Genomic DNA, 19,264 nt, shown 5'->3' with positions numbered 1-19,264 from the left:
ACACGTGTGATCATAATTTATATTATCATTTCTTTTCTCTTTACAGGCTTTATTTGCTTCATCTAAGACTCACTTAAGGCTGGAAATATGCTGTGTGTGTATAATAATATATAATTGGTTGGAAAGCCGTAACCCTTTTTATTAATCCTGTGGGAAAACCCAACTTTCCGGTGAGCTATACCAGGCTGCATAAACCATCTTCCTCAACAGTATCAGATCATGATCCAACAGTTAACAAAAGTAGTGGCATTAGATCCCTTATAGAAATGTGATGTTCCAGAATGAGATGTGATCGTATCTAATGGCCTACCAGTCTTGGGCTTCATTCAGGCTGCTGGGGTGATTTTTTATTGGTCTGGAAACGAGGTGTAACTAGTAGAAGTTGCGATAGACCGGGATGGGGTGAAGGCTTGTATAATCGAGGATCTTATAAGTCAAACAGGTCTATAGAAACTATAAGCGATAGCTTGATCCTATATATATAGAGTCAACTAGCCCCTATAATAACGAGCCAAGCTTAATACTAACGAGTGGCTTATTAATTTTTATAAAAAAATATTTTTTATATTATAATTATTAATTAATTAATTTTTAAATAATTATAAAAATAGTAACAGATCAGATCGGTCCACAGGCCTTGTGTTTAGACCAGCCTGACTTGCTATCAGATCGAGCCAGCCCATTTAACACCTAGGTATAATAAGTATATTAATTAAGTTTCATTAAATCTAGACACATTCGATTATAGGTGTCAGTGAACTGAGTTAAGACCTATCACTTTGATGGACTTTCATGCCAAGCTACCTGGCAAAAACTCAAGAAGGCTACACCCTCATCAGCCCTTAGTGGACCAATTTGTGTGTTTTTGCAAACCGACCCACTAAATTACAAAATTTCAAAATATTTTTTATTTTTAACTAAAATTTAACTAATTTTTTCAACAGTTCATTTTGGATCGACCCACAGGCCATATAACTCATTTTGTCTGTACCAAACTAACACAAGGTGAGCAAAATTATACAGGGTTGGGTCAAGCCACCCCGACCTACTTGACATCTCTACATCCGATGGTCAAACTAAGGGTATCTATTCTTTAGGCACGGGCAATACAACGCTTCAACGCTTGACATTTCGTTTTCAACCATGCTAAAGCATACTACTAGTTAAGCTATTCTATCTACTGGTTCCATTTCCATCTGGGTTTTTGGCTGTGTCGAGGCAAAGCTGGACGAGGATTTTCTTGTAACAAGATATTGCTTTAATTAAAATAAACGAGTATACATATGCAACCTTACACAACTTTTTATACTAAAACTGACAGTTGAAACTTTTGCATAATAGAGAGTAGTTAAAGCCATTATCATCATACAAACTCCATAAGTTTCGGCTGGGGAACTCAACCTGAAAACTGCCACCACTACCACTTTTAGTCCTCATCCTCATCTTCTTCCTCATCTTCCTCCTGCAAATTTATGTTGCAGCCGATTAGAAATAACATTCAAGAAAGAAATACAGACATGAATTTAACAGTTTGTTTATGTGCAGCAAAATGGAAAAATAAATAGCTATCGGAATTATGTACTACTTGATGATTTATACATGCTAACAGAAATGGCGTTTTTAAACACAAATGGGATGCCATCTTATAACACAATTATATGTGTGTAATATAGTGCAGTTTAAAATTTTTGACAAAACGAGTCATTGATTGAGAAGATTTTCCTCCTCATGATCATCATGCACCTCAGATTTTGACTTTTCAGACTCCTGTTCTTCTTCTTCTCCATCATCCTCGCTACTTTCCTGAGCCAAATGAATGTAAACCCAGTAAGAACCAAAGTGAAAAGAATGGAGAAATTCAAATATAGAGAAAAAAAAATATGCCAAACTATACCTTTTTCTTGTTGTATGCTGCCATAAGCTTTTCATACTCTGATTTCCCTTTTGCTGCTTTTGCTTCATACGGAGCTTTTTCCTTCAAATTTCAAAGAATCAGGTAAGATAGAAAGGGCGCAAAGCCTTTTCTACAGTGAAGAACCAAGCCATAGAGAATAAAACTTACAAAAACTTGCATATCATTTGCATTAATAGTTATATTATACTAATTGATATATGTGTAAAGTTTCCAGCGTGCCACATTATTTAGGAGATGCATATCAAACAATTTCATCAACCAGTCCTCCTAAAGCTTGAGGCCTCGTGCAAATCGATATATTCCCTTTCTCAACACATTTCTTGGACAGAGACGCCATATGTTTGCAGTAAATGTTTCTCGCTAAATATTTGGTTTGGCATTGAAGGCCCTGGTGGTCTAAAACAGATTGGCATTGGCTTGGCCAAGCCATCAAGAATCCAATAACATCAACTTGAGCTGGGTTTGTAGTGAGGCCAGTGCGAGCACACGATGCAAGGTTTGTTGGCACCTTTACAAACACAATCCATAGGATTTTCCAAGTCAAAGTAACCAATTCAAGAAGGGATGGTAGAATTCACTGACGGCCCAACTAATTAACAACTAATGTTTGTTTGAGGATATATTTTGAAACTTACTGAATCAGTGAAGGATTTCCACTTCTCTCCCCCAGCTTTTCCCACCTTCAATCACAGATTCAACAATAAGATCAGTTCCTCCCCTCCAGATAAAAAGTCTTATCAAAATGAAAAAACTTTCCGCTACAAAAGATATAATAGGCTAAGTAGAAGCATACAGCTGAGACAGCTTTTATGTTGGGATGCTCTTGTTTGTAAACCTTCCTGAACTCTCCTCTGCAGCATTCACATGATATTAGAAAATGGAATCTTCAAACAGGAGTACAGTTTTTAGACATAAAACATCAGAATCAAGAAAGTTACAGGAAAATAAAGAAAGCACTAGGAGGCCTCTTTGGTTTATTAGGATCATTCTTAGCTGACTTAGCATTCTTCGCTCGTTTGTTGCTACTCTTAACAGCCTTCAATGCAGCCTTTCGCTTTCCTAGCTTTCTGAAAAAAGTAAATACATTGTAGAACTATTACTTGATATAGATAAATTAAAACAAACTAGCATTAGAGATAAACATTAGCAAGTATTTGAGGATTCTCGGTATTTGATAGAGAAAAATGACCAAAATATATAGCACATTTTGGAAGTATCCATATATACTATATAGATTCAAATTGAACTCAGTGCTGAACATGAATTTGTACCTGTCCTCAACAGGCTTCAACACTTCCTTCTTTTCCTTCTTCACTGGCCCTTTGCCCTTGGAAACCTTCATAATACTTGGAAGGTAATATTCCTGAAAACAACACAAATTATAGTGATCGACAATGATTGGATTCTAAACAACACAGAATCTCCATAAATGGAGAATAAAGCACTGGACAATAAAAAGGATCAAATTCGACTAACTAGAACTAGGTGGATATACATGTCATATAATACACTGGCGGATTTCATTATGGTAAAATTAAGATTAGCAAGACTGAAAGCCATCCTTCAAAATGCAATAATGGACAAGAATTCAGCTCAGTTAAAGGCACACTTATCATTTTCCAGGAAATTAAACTATATATACAAGGAGATGCAAACAAATCCATAGAATTATTACTCTGATCATAGAGATAAAGTTTCTTGATTATTTTCCAGACAACCAAACAGAGATTAGGGATCACAATTCAGAAGTTCACAATAATCTACAAACTTAAAAAGAACATACATAAAAGTGGTACAAAAAAATAATACACAGAGAGAAAAAACAAAATTAAAAAATAGCCAATAAAAAGTTGAAATTTATTATAAAGAAGCAGCTAGAAAGTCAACAAATAAACCAAAATTAAAGATTATGAACATAAAATCTAACAATATGAGAGCAGAAAACTTGCTTAAAACTAAGAAGAATCATATACCGATTGAAAAGAAAGAGAACTGAAGAACACAAAAGCAGAGCAAAGCAATCTATCTATCCACCAATTCGACGACAAAGAGTAAAGCAGAACATGGAGAGATGCCAAGAAGATATTTTGGGGAACGTCAAGTGAGGTGCCACGTGGCGAAGTGGGTTCAAAGTGATATTTAGTGGAGAGTTTTGTCGTGTTATTTGGGTCATGTTATGGTAGTGCTTAGAGTTGCAGAGGTTCCGAGTAAGATAATCTCTTGATTTTAATTGGTTAAGATCAAGTGTTGATTATGAACAGTCTTTGTCATTTTTTTCGCTAGGTCATGCATCTTGTCTCTCGGGTGAATAATCTGATGAATTCTTTCCAATTTTGCTCTGTGCTCAGAAGAATCTATCGCCTGCTACACAGTCTACCAACTATACCATCCAAAAATTTTGATCATCATAACGAATTTTATCCCCATGAAAACAATATAGGATATTTTTATCCCTCCTCCAAATGTTCTTTCAATAAAATTTGACTTCGGATTTTGAGAATTCTACACATACGAACAAATTTATTGACAACTTGATATTAAATAATGACACATTGCAGATAAATCATTCTAATTGATTCTACGGATATGTATATGCATCTCTTTCAGAATGATGAATGATGAAATCACTGGCTTAAAAGAAGAAGAAGATGTGAAGACAAATTGAAGCCCCACACAGAAAGGTGAAGAAGCCATCAACCATATCCACCTCGCTCGCTAAAAGATAAGGCTAAGATGACAAATGGACCCTGAGAAAAGACTGTACCCAGGTGGGTATTTTGTTCCTCTTGGTTTAGCATCCGACCTAGAAAAAGTTTGAGAACCTTCAACTGGCTGAAATTAAGCATGCTCATTTGGCCATGGTGGTGGCCTTCCTTATCTTCCAAATTCAAACGGCCACTACGGGGAAAGGCCCCATCAGCTTTGTGGCTACATTTAGCCAGTGAAGATTCTTGTAATACCTATTGAAAATTAAAAATAAAATAATATATTATTATTTATATATAAAATTATACATAAAATTTTATTTTTATATCAATCCATGTTTTTAATTTCATTCATCATATTTGATTTGTAAATCAGTCTTTGCTGGTAACTCCCCTTTATAAAATATGATGATACAATTGATAATGATTTATATTTGCCAAGGATATAAAGTATGACAATATTGATTTACAATAGTACCCTTTATTAGGAGAAATTTTTAGGGTAATTAATAAATTAGCCAAATTAGGAGGGTTTATACGACTATACGAATTAATTAACTAGCACTCTAAGAATTATACGGTCATTTTGACTATTACTAAGTAAAACAACATTAACAAACATCATTTAATTAATGAGATATAAACTTAAACAATGACTTTAACTCACAAATTCAAGCTAAAATTAAATTGAACGGAAGGACTTGACTCGGTTTATATCTACCCCGAGATATTATTACATTATTTAGAACTCAATTGGATTGGAAATGAAAATCAGTTTGATGAGTGGTTTTTATAAGGGACAGGGCATAACTCTCTTTTCACTTCAACCTAAATAATTATTCAATTTAGGAATTTCAAATATTCCTGTTTTTTAATTTTCAACATCAAATATTCAAGTTCTGAATTTTGAAATGGAACTTTGAAAAGTTCAAATCATTTTAAAATTGACACATTGAAAAGTTAAAATTGAATATGAAAACAAAAAGGTAAATTTTCAAGATTTCAATGATTATTGATTGAAGTGTGAAATTTGGTTCTTGAGTTTGAGAAAATATCATTTCTCCATTTATGAGAGTGTGTGTGTGTGTGTATATATATTGTCTGATAATATGTTTTGGGTGTGATCACTAAAAAGTTGTGTCCAATTTGTTTGATTTTAATTTTGTTTTTTGTTATAAGTTTTGCATAAAACATGTTGACTAGCTAGACATCTTCATTTCGGTTTAATGGTACATTATTGCATATTTTGCAACATAATGTGTCATTATGTGCTTTTCTATTTTTTCCAGTTTGGTTGATCATTGACACTTTGCGCGTATTGTTTTTGAGTGGGCGGGAGTTTCATGCCCTTGTCACCCATTTGGATATGTCGATTCAATAAAATTATGTGTACCCACTTTGGATACACAAATATGTACACATTTATATGTATCATCATGTGATTAGATGATTTTGAATTAAGAATAAAACAATAACCAATTATATGATGACACATATAAATGTGTATATATTTGTGTATCCAAAATGGGTACATATAGTATTACTCATATCGATTTGGCTGAAAAGACTAAAACTTTGTATAATAATAGAATTGAAGTCTACTAAAATCAGTTAACTATATTGGTAAATTTGATTGACCGAGTTATATAGAAGGTTAAACATTAGTTAGGTTATGTATGGATACTAGGGTTAGATTCAAATCGAATCAAACTCGAGCTCGTTGGACCGACAATATTTTTCATCAACTAACAATTAATTTTAATTTAAAAAAATTATATTAATAAGTAAGATTTGATAATTTAAACGATATTGCAAAACTTCCTATCCATTGAAAGTCTATCATTTTTCAATCAAATTCATAGTTTCAAGCTATAAATCACACCCTAGACCAACTAAAAACATTTGCTCATCAACTAGTATCCATTTCAACTAAAAAAGTAACATTTATAAAGCAAAATTTGAAAAATTACATGAGTAAAATAAACTATTAAATCAATTAATACTAACATTAGAATCAATTATCACCAAAATTTTAAGAAGAATTTGAATGGATTTTGGTGGAAAAATCCATCTATCGAAGTTTGAGAGTGCGAGTAGGCAAGATAGGTGAATTCGAACGAGGTCAATATTGGTCAAACCTCTTTTATAAATTGGAATAATTTTGGCAAATCCTTTTTTTTTAGCTATATCCATATAATCCATTGAGTGTTGGTTAATATATTATAGACTCCCTCTAGTTTGACTAATGTAATTAATTACCCTTTGATGCTATAATTCCATACTCACCATTCCAAATATTTTATTTCTTTTGGATACATTTGGTCCAAGTAATATTTTATTATAAAAAATAAAACATACTTAAATACCTTTGAAAGATTGTTAGATATAAAATAATATTGTGTTTGGTTAAACTAACATGTGATATATTAAATATCAATTCTGTGTATTTTTTATAATATTTTTCATCTTAATAATATATAATGTTTTTTTGTTGTTGTCAAATTATGAAATTAATTAATTAAATTATTGTTTTAGGTTATTATCTTATTGTTAATTGTTTTTCTAAAATATTCTTTATATTACTATTATAATAAAATTATTTAATGCATAAGGTAATTGTTTAAAAAAATTATCAAAATTTTTTATTATCTGACTAACTAAATAATATAATATCAATAATAAAAGATAGATTATTTGAAAACTCTATAAAATTTTTTGTATAAAAAAATAAAATTAATAGCAATGCCACGTTTACCCATTTTCTTTAGACAATACATAGATTATGTGTTATTATTTTATTTTATTTTTAATTCAAAATGATCAAATCATACGATGATACATTATTTATGTATCCAAATTATGTACAAAAAATATATATTTATAGTTTTATTATAAATTAAAGACCATTGACAAAAGCTTTTGTAGTGTTAGTACTAAAAAAATTAGTTTCTTTAGAGTAAATTATATTCCCACCTATGGTTTGGTCTAAAAAATTTTTCTCACTCTTAGTTTGCATAAATAACATTTTCTGACCAAAACTCTAATCTATTAAAGAAACTAACAATGTAAGTGTAAAATAATAATTTTAATATTTATTAATTTTAAAAATAAAAAATAACAAATTTTTATTAAACCCAAACACTTTAAATATAATAATTTAACTTTTAAAAAATATTTTTACATTTTATTCAATTATTTGTTGGTATAACTATAATTTTTAAAACTATTATAGGGCAAAATGATGTGTCACAAAATTTCAAAAGACTCCCAAAATTTTTAATAATTCCCTAAAAATTTCATAAAGATCTATGATATTTTCAAAAATTATATTTACCCTATATGATAGATATATCCTTATCTATATAATGAGATAAAAAAGGATGAGAATGAAAGAAAAAAAGTGATTTTTTATATATTTAGATATTTAAAATGTTATTTTTAATTTTTATGAATTTATAATTATATGATAATTTTAAAAAATAAAATAATAAAGATAAAATGATAATTTTATTTCTTAATACTATTATTTTATTAACACAATTTGATTTTAGATAAAAAAATGTTATTTATACTTGTACGAACAAATATTATTTATATTAACTAAAAATGAAATGGGGTTTTAAAGCTAAATCCTTACTGGAAAAAAGGGGAAAGGAAAGAAAATATTTCATTTCTTAAATACATATTAATTAATTATATATGAATAAAAAAACTTTTAAACACTAAAAATTAAAAAAATAATTAAGTTTTTTTTTTTAAAAAAGGGATCTCTCTTGAACTCAATAATTATTATATTAAAATTAAATCAGTCATATTAAATAATATAAATTTTAAATCTAATAATTAATTTTATAATTATTAAATTAAATAAATTAAAATTTTGATCTTAATACTGTTTTACGTATAAAATTTCATTTTTTTTATAATTCCAGCTATCCAAGTAGTACAAAAATGATTAAGTTGTTTATAAGTTGTATAAATTCTAGAACGAAAATGAAGAGTTGTCGAAGGCCGTAGCTTACAGGTCTTTTCAGATAACACTTTTTAACTGGAAAAAATGTTATAATTGCATATATGTAATGCTTTCTTGCTCCATAGATCTTGTAAACTAATATATAAACAACGTCAAACAATAAACCTCTTCCAAAAATTTAAGATAATCTACAAAGTAAGCGATCTACAATATCAAATATTCAATCTTTGCTCTTTCTTTTCATCATTCCTTTCTCAAGAATCTCCTTTTCTTTCTTTCTTTCATTTCTTTATTTACAAGCCATTTACAACTGTCCTTTTGTCTAAATTTTCTTCCTTTTTCTGATATTTGCATGTAAAGGTTTGTTCTTTTGAGGATCTGTTGGTTGTTTGCGAGGGTGGATAAGAGACATGGGGAGGTTATTTGTGGTGAATCTTGAAGGGAAGATCTATAGTTGCAAGCACTGCAAAACCCATCTTGCTCTTTGTGATGATATTGTTTCAAAGGTTGTGTCTATGATCTTTATTTGACCCTTTGATTTTGCTTGCTCAGTGTTGTTGTGATGTTCTTGTTGAATTTGCATCTGGGTTTTGTCTAATTTGTTCAAAGCTATGCACTTTCTCTACTGGGTAGACTTTTTATGCAACTTTATTTGTTTTTGTTATGGTTGTTGTGTGGTTGATTAACCATTATTGGAGGTTACCTTTATCAGAAATGAAGAATCGAGAGAGGCCTTATGTAATTAAAGAACGTTATTCGGAGTTGTCTTTGTTGTGTTAAAGACTCTTGGTTTATGTGCAGATGCTGTTGCTTGATCAAAGTCTATAATGCTTACTTCTGGTACTTTTCTGTTTTGAAATGAGACATGAGAAATTTGTGCATTCTCTATCCGGGCCATTCAAGTCTTGTGACCAGCTGAAGTTTGCTTTATGCTCCCTATATTTTTTGCTATTTATGATGGTAGTGTAGTAGAACCAGTATATATGGGTTGTCTTGGAAGATTTATCAAACTCTTGAACCATTCCAATCCTAGTTGAAGAATCAAAGAATTGTCACTTCCAAATTAGGAGGATTTAGGAATTTTTTATTCAGTTCTGATTCAGTGAGGAAGAATTTTACAATCGCTTTCTAATTATGACATAATGTGTCGAGTGATTTAAACAACCACTCTCTCATGGGATTCTCTTTTTCCTGTTTGGTTTGTGCTAGAATTAATTAGGAAGGATTCTATATTTTTCTGAGGAGCAAGTTTTATTAAATATTTTGGTCAGTTTGTGGACTAACTGTTCTTCCCAACTTACCAATGATGATTTTGATTAAGATTTTTAGTTCTCAACATTCTTATGCTTTTGAAACTAGTTGTAGTGTACACATATATGAATGTATTGCATACCTACATTTGCATTTATATTTGCCATCATAATTGCAAATTCTATGATATGACAGGGATGGGGCTCTAATTAGAGTAACATTGTGGATGGCGCTTGTTCACCTTTTGCCTTAGTGTTTAGATGAGGCTTGAACAATTATATATTTTAGTTGCAACTCGATCGTAATTGAGCCCCAATTATTTTGGAACTAATGAATCAGCATATGTAACAATAGTTTTCATACAATCCAATACATGTTGGGGGTTTTGTATGAATAAGAGGTTCTGACGATGTGTTTACCTGTGTTCTTTTATTCAGTCTTTCCACTGCAGGCATGGGAAAGCTTATCTTTTCAAGAAGGTGTAAGTCTTCTGATTTTGGCACTTCATCAATATTTTCCCCAGTTAAACTGGGGCAAAAATAACCTCATCAATGTATTAATACATTAATGTTCCCAGCAAAACTGGGGGTAAAAAAGCAACCTCATCGATATATATTAGTACACAATACTGAGCCCATCTAAAACGAACTTTAATTGAACCTTTACCTTTACTGTGCAATCTGCAAAGTGTCAGTTACTTATTTAACATTCTGAGGAAACAAATCTATGTGAACTGTGGTACACTGGCATATGCACAAAGATTAAGCTTTTATATATTTTTTTGCTTCTGAACCGCTGTTCAAAGATGTGCACATTTCGTTTGCCCAAGTGCATTTGATTGTGCAGCCTTGTTAAATTCCCTTGTGTCTTTCTAAGGTTTAAGTATCTATCCGGTAGCCATTAAGCGTCAGTCCCTTTTAAATCTTATAAACTATTCTTGGTCCAATTTACACCTGAGCTGTGCAGGAAAGACGAATGCACATTTTTTAACTTATCATGTTTCAGTGGCTAATACCGAATTAGGGATGCTCATGGATGAGTTTGTGGACACATTTTCGCATTAGATATTTAATTTACTTATTTGGTCTTTCTTAAGAAGAATCTCATCTCATGTTGTTTGACAGAGTGAATGTCTCTGTTGGAGAGAGTGAAGATAGAATGATGATGACTGGGGTGCATACAGTAGCTGATATTTTCTGTGTTGGCTGTGGATCAATCGTTGGGTGGAAATATGTAAGATTTGGTGGCATAAATTTTGAAAATAGTTGTTTATGCATGTTCCTTGTTGCTGTTTAGTTATTTCTCAAGCGTCTTTCAGGAGACTGCTCATGAGAAGAGCCAGAAGTACAAGGAAGGAAAATCCGTCCTCGAAAGGTCAGTATATAACTTCAGATAGGAGAAGGAAAATGTGAATTCTGATTTGTTAGTTACATTGTTGATGAAGATTTATGTGGTATGTTGTTGAGCAGGTTTAAGGTTTCTGGTCCAGATGGAAGCAATTACTGGGTCAGTCAAGAGGCACAGATTGGTGGAAGTGATGCAGATGATGTCTGATTACAATTCCAACTGTACATTCTTTAAGCAACAAGTTTGTGGTTTAACTTTTGAATTCTTAAACTGGGTATTCCTCAACTTGGCACAGTGATAAACGGCACTGTGAATAACCTAATTGGAATTGGAAACAGTCGAGTGTCGATTCCGGTTAAGTTGATGTTCAAACTTGTGTGATCCTGTCTTTAATTCGATATCATTTACTGTTTCAGTCAGTCTATAATGCATAAAATTGCAACCATTTTCATTGTTGGAAAATGTCAAAAATATCGTCCAAAAAGTCAAAAATCAAAGTTGTCACCGAAACTCATGGGAAGACTTGGAATTTCTCATATTATAGGAACAATGATTTAGGGAAAAATATGGGTGGAGATATAAATTTATTTTATTTATATATGAGCTTATTTTGGGTATTTTATATTAATGAGTAATTTTTGTTTAAGTTAAACAAAATTGGATAATCTCATTTAAGCCCCTAATATTTAGGATAATTCTTTTAATGTCTTTTTCAAATATTTTTTATTAAGTGATAATTTTAATTTTAATTTTAATTAAAAATTTTAAAAAAATAATGAATTTTTAAAATTTTAAAATTTTAGGGATATGACTTTAGAAACACCCCTAACCTTGGGTGGGAAAAAGTCTTTTGCCTGGTTAAAATTTAGGTGAAAATTTGTAGATGGAAAATTCAAATACTGAGAATAGTTTCCGGAAAACTTGGAAATATAATTGACTGAATAATTAAATAAAGTAAAAGTTAATGGGAGAAATTGACAACTGAAGGCTACTGGGTTCCTACCAGCCCCCGCTGTTCCTTCTTCTGAGGCGTTTGAATTCAAGTCAGAAATTGACAGAATTAGAAAATTCAATGAAATGAAAAAATGTACGCAAAATAACAAAAATCCGTCTTTGTAAACCTACAATAATCAACTACTCTTTCGCATATCTTCCTTTCTGTGTTGCTGTCTGTCTGCCACCTCTTTGTCTTTGTCTTTGTCTTTCTGCAACTTAAAACTCATTCTGGGGCAGTTATTATAAGTTCAGGTCTTGTTAAATCCCACTAAAATGGTTCATTATTATCATAGTTTTATCCAGCACTGTCTATTTTAAGACATTAAAGCCAAAATACTGGTGGTAATTTCATAAAAAAGGTCAAGAGACTTCTACAGAAAAGCTTAGTCTTTTTAACGTGATACTATTTAGAAAAGTTAATATTAAAATATGATAATAAAGGGTCCTAAATTTCGCACTGGCAAGCAAATGTGAACGTGGCTGATGGGAGGGTGGTTCGCATCATTTTCTATCAATAAAATTATGTGCAATTATATATATAAATAATAATATATTATTATATATTTAAATATTATTTTATTTTTAATATAAAAGATTTATTCCCACCCCAAATTTAATGCATTCTCAAATTTAAATATTTCATCTGAAAAATTTCAAAGACTCAAAAATATATTTTTTTGTAAAAATTCTTAATTATAATAAAAATAAATTTATCATTTAACAAAAAATATTTAAAAAACTAAAATTTTATTATATTTCTTTATTTTAGATTAAAAGTTTAATTATTTTCTTTTATCTAAAGTTTAAAAAGTAATATTTCTCCTTTAGAGTTTTTTTTTCTCCTCTCTTACAACAATCTCTTTTTTAATTATCAATCGATCTTTTTAGATCTTTTCTTCTCTCTCTATCGGTCTCTCTTCTTTCACTTTTTCTTTGTCTTTGTCTTAGACAAAATCGTTCATCTCACACATTTATGAGTTCAAATATATAAATAATATATTATTATATAATTTAATAATTTTAAATTAAAAATAAAATAACAAATATAATAATATATAATTTATATAATTAATAATATATTAAAAAATATATACATTTAACGTTGTGTTGTTTTTTCTTATGGCTGTTGACTCTACCAAACAAAGTCAGATTTGGCTGCAGAGTTGATTGACACAAACAAATCAATTGAATGTGGGCGGCATTAGAGCTAAAAATCAAGTCTGAATTGTAGATGGCAATTCTTGAATCAATTCAGTGAAGAAACACTTTGAAGTTTTTCAATTGGCTTCCGTGAGAAGCAATCAACGCATATTCCAACAACCAAGCATTCTATATGCCACAACCCAGCACTCTATATGTCACAACCAAGCATTTTATTTACTGGGAAGATTCAATGTTTGATTTAAAAAAAAAAAACCATTTGAAAAGAAATAAATTAGTCAGCTGTCTATAACTGACTTCTTTCAGTTGACAAACTACAAGAAAACAGGCGACAGACACACACAAGCTGCAAATATGAACATTTCGAATTTGTATTTCCTACAGAAAATCAAATGAAAGCAATCCTTGAAACAGAAAACTAAGGACATTCCAAAGATAGCTCCCTTTTTCAGTCTCTGACAAGTAGGCATGATTTTACGGATAATTCCAGCATCTTTAATTTGTGAAGAATATTGTATGATACGTTTTATAAAAAGTGATTACCCAAGAGAATAAACCATTCGCTTAGACAGCTCTGCACCCACAACCTTCAAATATCTAGGTAACTGGGATTCCAAGGATCTACGCAAAATGGGATCACAAGCCTCTTGAACATCCTGCAAAATTGTAACTTCTTACTCAGAATATGAAATTATAAAACCAAACCTAAAAATCCAGGTGGTTGTAGCATACAGCAACCAAAGAAAGGGTATTTACCTTGTATCTCACTCGAGACCGATTCAACCCAATTAGAATATTAGTGATGTCACCGTCTATTCCAACATTAAGACCACTGGTTTCTGAGTCAGATAAATCATCATCCGATTCTGACTCAGGCTCAAGCATTTCTTCTTCATCGTCCATAAGGACATCATTTGAGTCTGCTTGACCAATGTCGTGATGTTGCAATTCTGTTGCATTAGCAGAAACACTAGGTGATGAGGCCTCCTGATTTTGTAAGCTGGCAAAATCACTCAAAACAACATCATATGGCACCCACCTGGAAACATCATTTCCACTTATTATACTTAAGACAATAGAAAAAAAAAAAAAAAAGGAAGTGAAGTTTATATATAACGTAGATTTTCAATTTTATACATATAAATTATTGGTCTCATAGATGAAACTCTCTTTGTGCTTCAAGCAAATAATATCAAATAAGTAGGCCCAGACATCAAGTGCCCTATGACTATGCCAGAAGCAGACTGTTCTAAAACTGGAAACTTTCTTTTCCTTTTCCAACTTATTTTAACGTAAGAGATTAGATGTTAAACAAAAAAGACAAAAGCCAGAAAAAAAAATTAGAAACCACCTAACACAACTAAAACAGAACATGGACCACTTGAAAATATCTACAATTAAAAATTTTTTGATGCATTTATTATGAAAAAGCATCTGTTATTCTTTTAAGAAAAGCACCAAGAAAATGCCAACCAAAAATTTACCTCACATCTAAATTCACTAAACTAAGTGGGGAACAGGTTTGAGATATCATGTCTAAAGTTTTGCTACTGAAATGAAGTTGATTAATACATTTTATACTGATGAAGCAGCAAACAAGGGCTTAAGACGGTTTTATTCCAGTATTTACTGTTAGCTGCAAGATGCATATGCACTTACTGGTATCGAAGAGGACAGAGGAGCTCTGATGGGCGATATGCTGCTTTGTACCTCATTTTCCTGCAGGAATGAATGTAATAGCCAAGATAGTAATATTCAAGAGGCAGGCAATGGACTTGATTTTCTTTCACCCAACCTATTTCTTGCAGAGCTGAATACTTGCCCAGTGATAGAAAGGCAAAATCTGGATCCCAAAATAAATATTTACTCGACAAACATCTAGGAAGAATGTCTATCACCCCAACTGCAACTAGCCGGTCATCAATCAGATATTGCTGATGGAAAGAGCCAAATCCACAAGGAGGAACTGTAGCATCACCAGATGGTGGAACAAATACTAAGGGAGTGTCAACTAAAAATCTCCTATATGAGTTCTCATTGACCTGATCTGGTTTATCATGGTGCACTTTAATCTGATATCGTCTATACAATGCATACTCTTGTGGATCAAAACTGGATCTTTTCAAATGGATCTGGAGCCTATGCCTTTTTCCCTGAGGATGTTCAGGGCTGCTCTTGACCCATCTTCTTTTACTGTTCACATCAGATGATTCTTCAGAAAGGATAGCAATTTGAATCCCATTATCAGAAGGAGATTGGTTCATAGCAGAATAAAAATTAAGATGCCCATTACAAGCCCTGATTGAAAGACCAGAATTTTCTATCAGCTTATTCAAGGAACTTGCCAACTTTTCTGCTATAACTTTCGGAGATGGACCATTATCTTGTGTATTTTGTCTTAGTACTTGTATTTGCTGGACTTCCTTCTCAGCTAACTGTGCCCGTCTTAAAGTGGCAGCTACTTGGAATGCAATGTTGCTGGAGTATAAGAGATTTTCCATTCCTTCAGCTAGTAGCTTCCTTTTTGCCTGTGAAACTATTTTGACAGAAGCCTTTGGAAGTTGAATACCGGAAGGGAAGTCCCCACTTTCAATGCATGTATGCACTGCATTGTTAATCTGAACTGACAAATCATGCAGAAGTTGTTCTGCCTTATTATTCTCTTCATTGCTATGAGACAAGGTGTCCTTTTTGACTGAGCTCAAGCTGTCATAGTGGTTAGAAGTGCTTGGATCCTCCAGAACCTCAACAAATTTTTTCACATCCAATGTCCCTTCTAGATACCTATGCATATAACAGTCAGTAACCCAAAGGAGCTTCTTTTGTATTCCTATGCTTTTAAACTTTGGATCAAACATGGATTCAAATCCCCAACAAACAGGTATACATTAACTAGAGGGAAAAAAATTATTCAGCCAGAGGAAAAAAGTTAATGTGCTAATAGAAATCAACAGGTTCAGAATAAATCATGGAAGAGAGAGATTACAAATCTAACCCAGCACTTTGGTATTTCTGTATTTGATTCGTAAATTCGTCAAATGTGTGTATTACAATATGTATATGCAAATGTCAATAGAGTCTTTGTCATAAATCATTGCTATGACAGCTGAAATTATTAAAAGCCTTCCATGAAAACACAGATGACATCCTCAAAACAAGATGACATACCAAAGAACTATCAATGAATTGTGTCAAGAAATTGAGAAAACAAAAGAAAGTATACCTTTGTATTCGTCTAGAAACTCGTCTTTGTTCCTTAGATGGAACAAAGTCATGGGCCTTTAGACGAATAGTATAGGACGGGCAACATGTTTTTTTCATATTAGGTTTATAAAGGAAACATCCAGACCTTCTCCATCCCTGGTCAAGCAGATCTGCCAAAGCAGCTCCAGAATAAGAATGGAATAATTTTAAAGAAACTACAACCAGACAAGCAACTAATACATTTAAATCAACAGATATCACCATAAAGCTTCTAAAGAAAACTAATATCAAACATCTATCAGAACAAGGAAGAAATTTAAAGTAAATGCAGGCACCATAATCATGAAAAGGAGAAGATGTATCACATTATTGAAAAGAAAATGCACCTTACTATTCTACAGGCGCAAAAATGATTTCTGTGCTTTAACTGAACCGATCATTTCCTCCATCACCTCAATTAACATGTTAGCTTATTAAATGTATGCCCAAGGATATTTCATTCTTCAAAGGATTTACAACAATATAATCAAGTAATCAGCATAATAAAAAATCTTAGATTAACAACCAAAAAAAAAAAAAATTGCATATCCTACGTCCCAAAGCTACATTAATTTACTAGGACAACTTACGCATTCAAATAATATAACTACAAATTCGCCAAATAAACAAACTTTAATATTAAAAACCAGTTCTTTCAACGTACCTTGGTAGTCATCAACCGTCAGGCTGTCCACCCATAAACCTACAAACACAATACCGAACGATTTCTCATCAACATCAGAACGTAAACTTTCTAAAAAGAAACAAATACACGAATCAATTAGCCAAATTTTACAAAAGACGAATCAGATAACTATTTTTGCATCAGAATTCATCAATCATATATCAGTCTTCAAGAAATAAATTCAAGCAACGGACCGTGAGCGATGCTAGTTTTGCGACCGGAAGTTCTACAGTAACCACACGTGCTTCTACGCAGGCCACAATCAGCAACAACGGTTTCTCCCCGACCGCTACTGTTATTACTACTGCTCGCTTCGTTTCTCATCTTCGCTGCTGTCTTCGATTTCTTCAGCGGCTTACCCAAACGACGTCGGGGACTTCAATTTTTTAACTATCTGTCTGTCAACAGTTCTCTTCCTTCTCCGTCAGCTACGGAGGAGGCTTCTCTATCTAGGTGCTATTGGTCTCCGGCTCTCACTTCTGCAAAGAATCTTTATGCCTAAGCAGTTACCATTAAATTACTCTAGAGATTAAATCCTGTGCTTAACAATGCAAAGTATTAGTTTGCTTTTTCAAGATCCGTCCGATTTGGATTTAGCCACTCGAAGGGTCTATATGACAAAATTTAAAACATTTGTAAATATTCCATTTTGAGAAAACTGTAGGGGTAAAATAAAAGTAGAAAGTTTTGCTACTTCAAGGCGGTATCCAGTACATTATAACAAAATAGGGCGCAGCTGCGAGGGAACGCCAGTCCCGATATTCAAAACTGACATTTATAAGATAAAAGAAGGAGGGGCATTATCGTGATTATTCACCAAACCAAGAGCAAAATCTGAAAAAAAAACGTAGGTTTCAAGTGAGAGAAGACACAGAGAGGTCTAATTCAGACTAACCGTCGTACCGTTACTGAAGGAAACCCCAAATGCAACCTTCTTCTCTAAATCTCTATTTCACCCCTCAAATCCCTTCTTAATTCATTCATTGCCCCCCAACCATACTTGTGTCTCTTTGTCCCTTCTCTTTCCTCAGCATTTAGCTTACTACTATATACCGAGCTAAGCTTCGTTTAAGTCAAGCAAAACGAAACGATATGTCGTTTTAGATCTCACTGTTTTGATCTGTATGTATTCAACCATGAATCTTATAAACTATTCTTGGTCCAATTTACACCTGAGCTGTGCAGGAAAGATGAATGCACATTTTTTAACTTATCGTGTTTCAGTGGCTAATACCGAATTAGGGATGCTCATGGATGAGTTTGTGGACACATTTTTGCATTAGATATTTAATTTACTCATTTGGTCTTTCTTAAGAAGAATCTCATCTCATGTTGTTTGACAGAGTGAATGTCTCTGTTGGAGAGAGTGAAGATAGACTGATGATGACTGGGGTGCATACAGTAGCTGATATTTTCTGTGTTGGTTGTGGATCAATCGTTGGGTGGAAATATGTAAGATTTGGTGGCAAAAATTTTGAAAATAGTGATTTATGCATGTTCCTTATTGCTGTTTAGTTATTTCTAAAGTGTCTTTCAGGAGACTGCTCATGAGAAGAGCCAGAAGTACAAGGAAGGAAAATCCGTCCTCGAAAGGTCAGTATATAACTTCAGATAGGAGAAGGAAAATGTGAATTCTGATTTGTAAGTTACATTGTTAATGAAGATTTATGTGGTATGTTGTTGAGCAGGTTTAAGGTTTCTGGTCCAGATGGAAGCAATTACTGGGTCAGTCAAGAGGCACAGATTGGTGGAAGTGATGCAGATGATGTCTGATTACAATTCCAACTGTACATTCTTTAAGCAACAAGTTTGTGGTTTAACTTTTGAATTCTTAAACTGGGTATTCCTCAACTCGGCACCGTGCTAAACGGCACTGTGAATAACCTAATTGGAATTGGAAACAGTCGAGTGTCGATTCCGATTAAGTTGATGTTCAAACTTGTGTGATCCTGTCTTGGGAAATTGAAATTTTTAGCACTATTTTATTC

At 32.4% G+C, this 19,264-nt stretch overlaps 4 protein-coding genes across 6 annotated transcripts; 2 read left to right on the top strand and 2 right to left on the bottom strand.

Annotated features, from left to right (window-relative positions):
* Positions 1 to 1,235: 1,235 nt before the first annotated feature.
* Positions 1,236 to 4,040, bottom strand: LOC123226830 (high mobility group B protein 1-like). Its single transcript, XM_044651340.1, has 8 exons — positions 3,889 to 4,040; positions 3,187 to 3,278; positions 2,854 to 2,982; positions 2,709 to 2,766; positions 2,551 to 2,595; positions 1,895 to 1,975; positions 1,744 to 1,803; positions 1,236 to 1,462 (listed from the first exon to the last, which is right to left on the bottom strand). Exons 2-8 carry the CDS (start codon positions 3,255 to 3,257, stop codon positions 1,427 to 1,429), a joined length of 480 nt encoding a protein of 159 aa, XP_044507275.1. The 5' UTR covers positions 3,258 to 3,278; positions 3,889 to 4,040; the 3' UTR covers positions 1,236 to 1,426.
* A 4,501-nt stretch (positions 4,041 to 8,541) lies between these two features.
* On the top strand, positions 8,542 to 11,610 carry LOC123227689 (protein yippee-like). 2 transcript variants are annotated; one of them, XM_044652791.1, is made up of 6 exons: positions 8,542 to 8,644; positions 8,954 to 9,099; positions 10,282 to 10,325; positions 10,969 to 11,077; positions 11,163 to 11,218; positions 11,314 to 11,610. In XM_044652791.1, exons 2-6 carry the CDS (start codon positions 9,004 to 9,006, stop codon positions 11,396 to 11,398), a joined length of 390 nt encoding a protein of 129 aa, XP_044508726.1. In that variant the 5' UTR covers positions 8,542 to 8,644; positions 8,954 to 9,003; the 3' UTR covers positions 11,399 to 11,610. The 2 variants fall into 2 exon arrangements, with proteins under 2 accessions (XP_044508726.1, XP_044508725.1); XM_044652790.1 differs by having other exon boundaries at positions 8,637 to 8,788.
* Positions 11,611 to 13,543: 1,933 nt separating this feature from the next.
* LOC123227687 (arginyl-tRNA--protein transferase 2-like) lies at positions 13,544 to 18,000 on the bottom strand. 2 transcript variants are annotated; one of them, XM_044652788.1, is made up of 7 exons: positions 17,471 to 17,572; positions 17,256 to 17,294; positions 16,939 to 17,004; positions 16,572 to 16,722; positions 15,008 to 16,132; positions 14,105 to 14,387; positions 13,544 to 14,004 (listed from the first exon to the last, which is right to left on the bottom strand). In XM_044652788.1, the coding sequence occupies exons 4-7, from the start codon at positions 16,667 to 16,669 to the stop codon at positions 13,888 to 13,890; spliced, it is 1,623 nt and encodes a 540-aa protein (XP_044508723.1). In that variant the 5' UTR covers positions 16,670 to 16,722; positions 16,939 to 17,004; positions 17,256 to 17,294; positions 17,471 to 17,572; the 3' UTR covers positions 13,544 to 13,887. The 2 variants fall into 2 exon arrangements, with proteins under 2 accessions (XP_044508723.1, XP_044508722.1); XM_044652787.1 differs by lacking the exon at positions 16,939 to 17,004 and having other exon boundaries at positions 17,471 to 18,000.
* Positions 18,001 to 18,497: 497 nt separating this feature from the next.
* LOC123227690 (protein yippee-like) lies at positions 18,498 to 19,201 on the top strand. The gene is made up of 3 exons (XM_044652792.1): positions 18,498 to 18,728; positions 18,814 to 18,869; positions 18,965 to 19,201. Exons 1-3 carry the CDS (start codon positions 18,606 to 18,608, stop codon positions 19,047 to 19,049), a joined length of 264 nt encoding a protein of 87 aa, XP_044508727.1. The 5' UTR covers positions 18,498 to 18,605; the 3' UTR covers positions 19,050 to 19,201.
* Positions 19,202 to 19,264: the final 63 nt, after the last annotated feature.

This window comes from Mangifera indica, chromosome 10, assembly GCF_011075055.1.
Source record: "Mangifera indica cultivar Alphonso chromosome 10, CATAS_Mindica_2.1, whole genome shotgun sequence".
Classification (NCBI taxonomy): Eukaryota; Viridiplantae; Streptophyta; class Magnoliopsida; order Sapindales; family Anacardiaceae; genus Mangifera; species Mangifera indica.
Note: the sequence above shows the minus strand (reverse complement) of the source record. Positions and strands in the feature narration are given on the sequence as shown.

What these genes read in the sequence shown, in the direction of transcription:
- LOC123226830 (XM_044651340.1), bottom strand. Translation starts at nt 3,257, where the DNA reads ATGAAGGTTTCCAAGGGCAAAGGGCCAGTGAAGAAGGAAAAGAAGGAA. An exon ending in TTGAAGCCTGTTGAGGACAG is followed by an intron (nt 2,983 to 3,186) that starts GTACAAATTCAT and finishes TACTTTTTTCAG; the next exon opens with AAAGCTAGGAAAGCGAAAGG. An exon ending in GGAAATCCTTCACTGATTCA is followed by an intron (nt 1,976 to 2,550) that starts GTAAGTTTCAAA and finishes TGAAATTTGAAG; the next exon opens with GAAAAAGCTCCGTATGAAGC.
- LOC123227690 (XM_044652792.1), top strand. Translation starts at nt 18,606, where the DNA reads ATGTTGTTTGACAGAGTGAATGTCTCTGTTGGAGAGAGTGAAGATAGA. An exon ending in CAATCGTTGGGTGGAAATAT is followed by an intron (nt 18,729 to 18,813) that starts GTAAGATTTGGT and finishes AGTGTCTTTCAG; the next exon opens with GAGACTGCTCATGAGAAGAG. An exon ending in GGAAAATCCGTCCTCGAAAG is followed by an intron (nt 18,870 to 18,964) that starts GTCAGTATATAA and finishes GTTGTTGAGCAG; the next exon opens with GTTTAAGGTTTCTGGTCCAG.
- LOC123227689 (XM_044652791.1), top strand. Translation starts at nt 9,004, where the DNA reads ATGGGGAGGTTATTTGTGGTGAATCTTGAAGGGAAGATCTATAGTTGC. An exon ending in CAATCGTTGGGTGGAAATAT is followed by an intron (nt 11,078 to 11,162) that starts GTAAGATTTGGT and finishes AGCGTCTTTCAG; the next exon opens with GAGACTGCTCATGAGAAGAG. An exon ending in GGAAAATCCGTCCTCGAAAG is followed by an intron (nt 11,219 to 11,313) that starts GTCAGTATATAA and finishes GTTGTTGAGCAG; the next exon opens with GTTTAAGGTTTCTGGTCCAG.
- LOC123227687 (XM_044652787.1), bottom strand. Translation starts at nt 17,600, where the DNA reads ATGAGAAACGAAGCGAGCAGTAGTAATAACAGTAGCGGTCGGGGAGAA. An exon ending in GACGGTTGATGACTACCAAG is followed by an intron (nt 16,723 to 17,255) that starts GTACGTTGAAAG and finishes CTGCTTTGGCAG; the next exon opens with ATCTGCTTGACCAGGGATGG. An exon ending in GGTCTCGAGTGAGATACAAG is followed by an intron (nt 14,005 to 14,104) that starts GTAAATACCCTT and finishes ACAATTTTGCAG; the next exon opens with GATGTTCAAGAGGCTTGTGA.